Source organism: Antrostomus carolinensis, unplaced genomic scaffold, assembly GCF_000700745.2.
Source record: "Antrostomus carolinensis isolate BGI_N321 unplaced genomic scaffold, ASM70074v2 scaffold36371, whole genome shotgun sequence".
Taxonomy (NCBI): Eukaryota; Metazoa; Chordata; class Aves; order Caprimulgiformes; family Caprimulgidae; genus Antrostomus; species Antrostomus carolinensis.
Window position 1 is genome coordinate 2929 of NW_010292698.1, and position 10251 is coordinate 13179.

The 10251-nt window shown below is 52.4% G+C and overlaps 1 protein-coding gene across 1 annotated transcript; it reads left to right on the top strand.

Annotated features, from left to right (window-relative positions):
• Positions 1-763: 763 nt before the first annotated feature.
• Positions 764-10123, top strand: GATAD2B (GATA zinc finger domain containing 2B; the record flags this gene model as incomplete). The annotated part of the gene is made up of 7 exons (XM_010177060.1): positions 764-893; positions 1130-1261; positions 1732-1863; positions 4236-4406; positions 6780-7095; positions 7936-8138; positions 10013-10123. Coding segments are annotated over 7 exons (1195 nt in total), but the record flags the coding sequence as incomplete, so codon positions are not given.
• Positions 10124-10251: the final 128 nt, after the last annotated feature.

Consider the following 10251-nt stretch of genomic DNA (forward strand, 5'->3'; position numbering starts at 1 on the left):
TTAGTGGTGTCTCCTCACTCCAGCAGGAACAATGCAGTGCCTGGATGCTGCTGGATTATAGCACTGATTCATTTTTTAATTTATTTAATTTTTGTTCCCAGTGATGGGCTGTTACCATTGTTGCTCCTTTCATTTACTGATTTCTAGGTCATGGTTCAATTGACTCTTTTGACTCTACACAGGGTATTTATTCAGATTTTCCTTTATGGGGTGACCTATTAAAAGAGATTTGTGTTGAGATAGGTTTGATGTCTTTCCATTTCTGTTAACGAGGGAGGATTTAGCCCATTCTCATCTCCAGCATCACGCTGATCTCTCTAAGTATGAACAATACCAGGCCAGGGTGTTGTCTACCCCTGTTCCCTCTCATCTTAACACCTGACTATGGTTGTGTCTCCCTATTTAGAATCACAGAATTGTTTTTAATTACTAGATGGCTCGTTATTGACACCCAACTGGTCCTCTCACAGATAGTTTGCATCACCTATTTGCGCTCAGAACAACCCACCTCTCACCCTGGTGAAGAAAATGGGTTTGAACCGTTGAGTTCCCTCCTGTGAGCAGAGGATGCTGCTCTCCTCAAGCCCACGGGTGTTCATTGGCTCTGCCGGCGTGGAGAGCAGCGCCGAGCTCCGGTTCACATCCCTGCTGCAGAGGGAAGTTGTCCTGCTCCCAAATTTACTCCCAGTTTTACTCAGTGTTGTGGCTCAGTCTTTCTTTTTTTCTGTTTTTTGTGTTGTTTTGTTTTTTCCCTGTTACACAGTGACCAGGACAGGGGCCGATTAACCCCTTCACCAGATATCATTGTCCTCTCCGATAATGAGGCATCCAGTCCCCGTTCCAGCTCTCGTATGGAGGAAAGGCTTAAGGCAGCAAATCTGGAAATGTTCAAGGTAAGGGGTTTCTCATCTGACCCAGCAGGTTCTGCTTTTCTGAAGAATTTGAGAGCTAAGGGGGTTTCTGAGCAATTTGGTAACTTCTGGGCGTAAGGATCCAGCTTTTGCATCCTTGGTTATCCAGGATACGAATTCTTGCTTGTATGAAAGCTTCCTCCTGCTCTCTTGCCACCAAGGCACAGGCAGCAGGTTTCATCTGTTGGATTTTTGACTGATTTTCTGCCTCTTTGCAGGGTAAAAGCCTAGAGGAGCGACAGCAGCTGATCAAGCAGCTTCGGGATGAGCTACGGCTGGAGGAGGCCAGGCTGGTGTTGCTGAAGAAACTGAGGCAAAGTCAGCTGCAAAAGGAGAACGTGGTGCAGAAGGTGAGGTTCTGCTTCAACTTGAGAAGAATCTTCTTTCCAGTGAGGGTGCCAGAGCCCTGGGACAGGCTGCCCAGGGAGGGTGTGGAGTCTCCTTCTCTGGAGACATTCAAGACCCGCCTGGAACCTTCCTGTGTGATCTCATTGAGGTTCCTGCTCTGGCAGGGGGTTGGACTGGATGATCTTTTGAGATCCCTTCCAATCCCTGACATCCTGTGATTCTGTGAAGCTCTTTACTCCACATTTGTCCTCCTGTGTGATATTTCTTAGCCAAGTGTGTCTGTAGCAAATCCACAGCCCATCCTGCCTACCCTGCTGCCCTCGGGGCCGGCTGAGGAGATGAATTGATGCAGCTCTGCAGTGTCAGTATTTGATGTAGCATCCATGGGGCTTGGTCTGCATCTGGTCTGGTGATGGATTTCCTTTCCAAGCACCACACACTGATGCCAATTCTCATTTTTCTCTCCATCTAGACTCCAGTTGTCCAGAATGCAGCGTCTATTGTCCAGCCATCTCCTGCTCACGTGGGACAGCAGGGACTGTCCAAGCTTCCCTCCAGGCCTGGAGCTCAGGGGGTTGAGCCTCAGAACTTAAGGACATTACAGGTGGGTGAATCTTCCTGACATCTGTTTTCTGTGCAAAAAACCCTGTAGTTTTGTACAACACTGCACATTTGTCTCTGCGCAGCTGAGATGCTTTTTCCAAGAGGCAGATAAATGCTGGCAGTTCTCAGTGCTGTGAGTAGAACATTCTGCTGTCCCACAGCTGGTCTGGGAAGTTCTCTGAAGCTGATCAGTGGAGACTGAGCCCATCCCCATAACACTTGGTGCCTGTCGCAGCTCTTGGCCCCGTGCACGGGGAGGTCTGGGTGCTCTGCTGCTTCAGAAGCAGAAGGTTTTTCAGCAGGGAGGTCTGGAGGTTATTGTCCAGCCGACAATTCAGATCATGTGAGGTGGAGGGAGCTGAATTTAGATGTGGTAACCCTGAAGAAAAGTTGTCTGCTGCTTGGTAGTGCAAGTTTTGGGGCTGCAGGGAGAAAACTGCTCATTTGCACGTAGCCAGGGGAACGGTGAGCAGAGCTCACAATTTGAAATTGTGCAGAGTGGTCAGAGGAAGAGGGTGAAGAAAAAGGCAAACAAAGCAGGGAATTGAGATGTTTCCCTTCTTTGGGAAAGCGCTATAGGCAGAGCAGGGTGCTGCCTGACCCCGCTACCTTTCTGCCTGTGTGCTGGAGGAATCTGGTTCTAGATGACACAATTGTTTAACGTTGCACGAGTAAACAAGAAGCCAACGGTATGAGCTCACTGCAAGGAGGGCACGCGGCGCGTGGAGCGGGATGTTGATGTTGATGGGCCGTGGGGGATTTCATTCCTGGAGCTTGGTCCAGCTCTGCTGCAGAGTTTGGGGTCCCTCTGCCACTACTTGGGACACCCTTTGACCCCTCCCCAAGTTTTCCTCTTCCCTGAGCTCTGCAGCATCAGGAGATGGACTTTGTCCTTCCAGCAGGAGGCTGGTGGTTCTGTTTCTTTGATAACAGGATATACAACATCCCAGTGATGCTGTTACAAACCCAGGTGCTGGGGAGATGGTGTGTGGATGAGGACAGAGGAGATCCTCCAGCTCCTCTGCCTGCCTCTAGCTTTCTCTCCTGCTTTTGCCAAAAAGACTTTCATTTCCATCTTGCTGATCATTGACTCCCTCCATTAACCATCTTCTTTGTTTGTGGCATTTGTTTGCTTTGCTATGGCAACGATTCGGGGTCAAGTCTATTGTGGCTTCGCAGTGGGATGGGGCTGGTAAAGGAAACGGGCTTTAGGAGAAGAGGAAACGCATTGTTTGCACAGGCTTTGTGAAGCTTTTCTTATGTGTGACAGCAAAGAACAAGTCTAATTAAAAAAAAATAGACAGAGGGAGCAAAAGGTTGTCAGACAGGAGGTGTTTAATATTTTAAGATCATCTCTGATTAAAAACATTGAGCCTTTCTACCTGAAGTTTCCCCTTGGAGCTGTTCTGACCAAGACCTTGCTGTGAGGGGAGCGTTAGGAGAAGCCTGGGCAGGTTGAGCTTTGGCTCTCAGGTCTTTCCAGTCCCCGTGTCGTGTTTCTGACGGCCTGAGATCCACGTTTGGAACACAGCTCTGCATTCCTGTGCTGACAGCAAACACCCATCTCCCTCCCAGTCAGGACTCTTACAACTGGTATCACTTTGAGCTCGGGCACCCCTGTGATTCTGGTGTTCAGAGCTCTGGCCAGATGGCAAACAGCCTCCTTTTTATTTTCTTTTTATCCCCTCTTTTCCCCTTGTGTTTTTCCATATTGATTAAATCCATGAGGTTATTTTTAATATAAAGACAGGCTGTGAATGCATGTCTTGAAAATTACCTTCCAGAACATCCCAGTGTAAATCCTAGAGGTCTGTGGTTTTCTCACAGTTCTTTGGTGTGAGGTTGGTGAGACAGTGTCCCAGGTTGGCCAGAGAAGCTGTGGCTGCTCCTCCCTGGAAGTGTTCTTGGCCAGGCTGGATGAGGCTTTGAGCAACCTGGTCTAGTGGAAGGTGTCCCTGCTGCTGGCAGGGGGGTTGGGACTGGATGAGCTTTCAGGTCCCTTCCAATCCAAACCATTCTATGATTCTATGATTCCCAGTGAGCTGGCTGGCTCCTCCTGGTTCCTCCATGAGGTTACTACTCCTTTTCTTGACCCAGGTGCAATTCCAACCTCTCTACAGAAAATATGAGTATATATGAACTTGATCTTCATACATATGAACTGAACATCCTCCCTCCAGGCAAAATGGACGTGATTATTTAAAATAAAGGACAATTAGAGGAAAAGTGAAGTTCTTTGAGCGGTGTCTCGCGTTAGGAGTTAACTGGAATTACAGATGAGTGGAAATACTCCGCTGTTGATCAGCAAACTAACAATTCTGGTTTGCCTCGAGTCTTTTTTTTAAACTTATTCCTCATTTCCTTTCTCCACAGGGTCACAGTGTCATTAGGTCAGCCACAAATACAACTCTGCCCCATATGCTTATGTCACAGCGTGTGATTGCTCCGAACCCTGCCCAGTTACAAGGACAGCGGGTTCCTCCTAAACCTGGCCTCATCCGCACTACAACTCCAAGCATGAATCCAGCCATCAACTACCAGCCGGTAGGTTATTGATGTACCACTGGGTTTGGGGTGCAGTTACCTGGTGGGCTTAGTAAGGAGGGCAAATAGGAGTCTTGAGTGCCACAAAGGTGCTTGGAGCTCAGCTGAAGACATCAGAGCAAAGCTTGCAGGTGGAAATAAATCCCAAGCGTGGATGAAGACGGATGCCCTGCACCTCTGTGGAAGAATGAAATGATAAATCATGAAAAAACTTCCTCTTTGGAGCTACTGAGGTGCTGGTTCATCTGAGCAGCACTGGCCTCCTGCTGTACCAGCGGCATGAAGACTCCAGTGAGATGGAGTGACTGGTTTGTGAGCAGGACTGGTTCCTCTTCCCACAGTCAGGAGCGAGCGCTCGCTGGCCCGTGTGTCTCTTCCGCTTCTCTCTGCCAGAAGAGCACAGCAACCTCCCTGCAGCCGATGGGCTGGATGCTTAAAACCATTTATTTTACTTTTGGAAGAGTGGAAAGACTTCTGTGAAGGCTGGAAATGGAGAGAGGTGGAGGGCGGGTTGGGGAATAATAATGCTTTCCAATTCTAGCACTGGTGCTGCGTAAAGGAATCAAACCTTTCCCTTGCAAACAGCCTCAGCTTCTGGGCTGGTGGGACAGTGTGTGTCCCTCATCCTGGGCTGTGACACGTGCCTGAGGTGTGGGCCCAGGTTAACGACCCTGTTAATTCCTTTTAGGGTTTGTTGCCAGTTCTGAAGCTCTTTAATCTGGAATATTGTGTCCAGTTTGCATGTGTTCCAGGCCGCATCTGGAGTATTGTGTCCAGTTCTGGGCCCCACAGTTCAGGAAGGACAGGGAACTGCTGGAGAGAGTCCAGCACAGAGCCACCAAGATGATGAAGGGAGTGGAGCATCTCCCTGCTGAGGAAAGGCTGAGGGAGCTGGGGCTCTTTAGCTTGGAGAAGAGGAGACTGAGGGGAGACCTCATTAATGTTTATCAATATGTAAAGGGTGAATGTCAGGAGGATGGAGCCAGGCTCTTCTCAGTGATGCCCAATGGTAGGACAAGGGGCAATGGGTGTGAGCTGGAACACAGGAGGTTCTGCTTCAACTGGAGAAGAAACTTCTTTCCAGTGAGGGTGCCAGAGCCCTGGGACAGGCTGCCCAGGGAGGGTGTGGAGTCTCCTTCTCTGGAGACATTCAAGACCCACCTGGACACCTTCCTGTGTGATCTCATTGAGGTTCCTGCTCTGGCAGGGGGGTTGGACTGGATGATCTTCTGAGGTCCCTTCCAATCCCCAACATTCTGTGATCCTGTGATTATCTGTCCTAACAACAGCATCGTGCAAATTTACACATGATAAAGGTGACACCAGTCTGACAGCCTTGCCTCTGAACAACCATCAAACAAACCTAATGACACATCTGATTAAAGAAAACCCCCACCCCAGCTCCTCTTACAGGAGAGTTGTGAGTTCACTGGTGTTAATTCCTCAACTATTTATTTTAAATTGGCATGAGTTATCCCTGATCAGCTCTGCTATTAATTTTCCTGGACCTACATTAGAACAAGTGGTTTGGGATTACCTTGGTCCTCTGCCTTTTTTTGTATCCCCATCAGCGAAGCGTTGGCAGCCTAACGAACAAAAACTGGGGCAAACTGATTGCATCTCCTACGTCTTCTTCTCCACCGACACCACCCTGTCCCCCAAGCTTTGGTAGCTGACCCCGTTTGAATCTCTGAGAGGGTTTGTAACTGGTTGGGATTTTCCCTATGGAATTGTTCCTACCCTGGGTGAGAGGCTGATGGTTTCTTATCACAAAAGAGGGTGAAAGCTGCATCCTCAGGTCAGCAGGAGCCTTTGTGCTTTGCTGCCGGAGGGACCGCGCATCCGAATGAACGGAGGACGCGGAAGAAAGCTGCTGGCAATGGAAGAGGAGGGAATTGGCACGTTGGGAACACCTGCGTGGGAGGGGATGGACACCATCTGGCAGCGAGAATGCTGCCTGGGCTCCTGCCAGATCAACGAAGCAAGAGGTGGAGGAGCAGAACTCGACAGTGAGCGATGGTGCCGGGACATGAATCACGGCGCTGCCTACGCTCGGCAAAGCCGATGCCGGGTCCCAAGGCTGAGCCCTGCGCACACGTTCCCTCACCTGCCAAAGTCCCTGGGATGCTCTGGGTGCCAAGACTCCTCTTGCAGATTCCAGTGCACCCAAGGCTCCTCATCGTAGGGACCAAGACGAGCTCCCTGCTCACGATTCCCAGCATGGCTCCCATCTCCCCGGGTCCTTCTGGGAATATTTGCAGGGAGGGTTGTGAGAAGGTGACCTGGCTCACCCAGGTTCCTTTAGGTGCTGAGCTATAGACCATCCCTGTCTTCATTTTCTCTATTAATCCTCAATCTCCTCTTCCTCTCCAGCAATCAAGTTCTTCTGTTCCTTGCCAGCGTACGTCGTCTTCAGCCATCTATATGAACCTTGCCTCTCACATCCAGCCTGGCACTGTCAACAGGGTGTCGTCTCCACTCCCCAGCCCCAGTGCTCTGAACGACGCCGCCAACTCCCAGGCAGCTGCCAAACTTGCTCTCCGTAAGCAGCTGGAAAAAACGCTGCTGGAGATCCCACCCCCCAAACCACCCGCTCCCCTGCTGCATTTCTTACCCAGCGCAGCCAACAGCGAGTTCATCTACATGGTGGGGTTGGAGGAGGTGGTGCAGAGCGTTATCGACAGTCAAGGTGAGCTCAGGGGGCTGCAGCTTTCCTCGACCACCGTCCTGACAGTGCTCCCATCTGCCATTTCCTTTTTGTTTCTTTGCAAAATGCCCAAAGCTGGGGCTTGGGAAGCTGTGAGAGAATGGTTCTTAGTCTCACCCAGCCCTGCACTCTGCTTTTTCTTGCTGTGGCTGCCTGCAGTGGAGGGGAGGGCAGAGCCTGGAGCTGACCCTGTGGGCACAGAGCCGGTCTGGTGAGCCTGGATGTGCCGAGCCTGGAGCCTGCAGCTGGCCCAGGAGCAGCTCTGTCTGTGCCCTGAGGCTCATTGGGCTGCACCCACCAGGGGAGGGGTCTGCTGGGCCCTTCCCTGAATGAATATTTGGGAGCTGAGATGCAAAATCCTCAGAGCTGTGACTGTCCGGGGTCCTGTCCCTGCAGGATTGTGGAGGTTTTAGCTCCCACCTCACTGTTCCCACTGGGTTGTCACCTCCCAGCTGGATGGGATCGAGCCTGTGTGGTGTAACTGGGATGCATCGCTGGCTCACCTGGCTCCACCACCAAAATCCCCAGGTTTTTATAGTCTTGTAGAGCTGGTCCCAGCTCTGCTGGGTTGTTCCATCCTTGGAGCAGGATTTCACCTGTGTTTCTCCCGGGATGCCGAGCTCTTGCCCAGAGTGGGTGTGGATTTTAATGCAACACTGTCCTGACAATCCATTTATTTGCTGGGACCTGCCCTCCCACTCCGATGGTGCACGTGGGGACCCGTCACTGTCATGCCCAGGATGGAGGAGGAGATGTGAGAGTGTGTGTGTGTGGGGGGCTGTCCCATTTTCCCACCTAACCCCCATTCCTGATGATTCACAGGGAAAAGCTGCGCGTCCCTCCTGCGTGTGGAGCCCTTTGTCTGTGCCCAGTGCCGCACCGACTTCACCCCTCACTGGAAGCAGGAGAAGAACGGGAAGATCCTGTGCGAGCAGTGCATGACTTCCAACCAGAAGAAGGCACTGAAGGCTGAGCACACCAACCGGCTGAAGAACGCCTTCGTGAAAGCTTTGCAGCAGGAGCAGGCAAGTACCTGGCCCCTCTGGGAGCTGTACTGGTGGGGCATGGAGCTCTGAGACCCCCCTTCCTTCCCTTTACACGTCTCCAGCCGTAGGAGGAGGTCAGTCGGGGTTCCCTGTGTCCAGCTTGGCACTGAATCCCAGAGTGGTCTGGATTGGAAAAGCCCTTGAAGCTCATCCAGTCCAACCATGAACCCAACACTGAGCAGTCCCCGACTAACCCATGTCCCTCAGCACTGTGTCTACACGACTCTTCAATCCCTCCAGGGATGGGGACTCCATCACTGCCCTGGGCATCCCCTTCCAATGCCTCAGAACCCTTTCAGCAAAGAAATTCTTCCTCACATCCCATCTCAACTGCCCTGGCCACAACTGGAGCCCATTTCCTCTTGTCCTGTCCCTTGGTCCTTGGTTGAACAGACCCACCCCCACCTCTCTCCACCCTCCTCCAAGGGACTTGCACAGAGCCACAAGGTCTCCCCTCAGCCTCCTTTTCTCCAGGCTCAACACCCCCAGTTCCCTCAGCCACAAGGGAACTCAGCACACTTGTGCTCCAGACCCTTCCCCAGCTCCGTTGCCTTCTCTGGACACGCTCCAGCACCTCCATGTCCTTCTTGGAGTGAGGAGCTTCTGATGTGGAGCTTCTAACAGCAAAAGGCTGGTGCTGAGTGTCCGGAGTGCTCTGGAGTGGCTGCTCCTCTCCCTTTGTGTGTATTTTCCCCCCTGGATTTGTAGCCCGAGGGCTGGCTGGGGACAGCTGCCTTCCCTCCCTGGTTTTGCCACTAACTTTCCTGGAACTTGTGGGAAGTCACTTAACCCCTTGCTGCCTCCTGACTTTTCTGTAGTAGAGAGGGATTTGCTAAATTCCCGTGATAAATTGGTGTTGGAGAACTTGTTTAGAGACCTTTGTTTAGGGGTGAAATAAACCAGAATCATCATTTGTAAACTGTAAAAAAAAAAACCCAAAACAAAAACTAAATCTGAAGTGGAATCTGCTGAGAATGTTTCGGAGCAAGAAGAGTCTTTGGGTTGTTTGTAACAAGTGTGTGGAGATAGAAAAGCTGTTCCAGTAGAACCTTGGGAGAGCTGATGGGTTTTTCCAATAAAGCCACGTTTGTGGAGCGTGGGGAGAGGGACCTGCCTCCCACCTCTCCGGGAACACCAGGAGAGGGACCTGCTTCCCACCTCTCCGGGAACACCAGGAGAGGGACCTGCCTCCCACCTCTCCGGGAACACCAGGAGAGGGACCTGCTTCCCACCTCTCCGGGAACACCAGGAGAGGGACCTGCCTCCCACCTCTCCGGGAACACCAGGAGAGGGACCTGCTTCCCACCTCTCCGGGAACACCAGGAGAGGGACCTGCCTCCCACCTCTCCGGGAACACCAGGAGAGGGACCTGCTTCCCACCTCTCCGGGAACACCAGGAGAGGGACCTGCCTCCCACCTCTCCGGGAACACCAGGAGAGGGACCTGCTTCCCACCTCTCCGGGAACACCAGGAGAGGGACCTGCCTCCCACCTCTCCGGGAACACCAGGAGAGGGACCTGCTTCCCACCTCTCCGGGAACACCAGGAGAGGGACCTGCCTCCCACCTCTCCGGGAACACCAGGAGAGGGACCTGCTTCCCACCTCTCCGGGAACACCAGGAGAGGGACCTGCCTCCCACCTCTCCGGGAACACCAGGAGAGGGACCTGCTTCCCACCTCTCCGGGAACACCAGGAGAGGGACCTGCCTCCCGCCGGCTGGTGTCGGCATGAGCCCTGCGTGCCCTGCTCGTGGCACCAGGGGGGTCACCTCGGACCTGTTGGGTCTCGTCAGGGAGCTGAGGTCTAATCAGACAATGTGAATCTCTGAGGATGCTTCTGGTTTTTCCCCTCAGGAGATCGAGCAGAGGCTACAGCAGCAGGCAGCCTTGTCCCCCACCGCAGCTCCTGCCGTCTCCAGTGTCAGCAAACAGGAGAACATCATGCGGCACCACACGCTCCGGCAGGTGAGTCACGTTCCACCTCCCACCGCTCCAGAGCCGAGCAGGAGCGTCCCCTCGCTTGTACCCCAGATCATAGAGACATCAAATGGTTTGTGTTGGAAGGGACCTTAAAGCTCATCCAGTCCCAACCC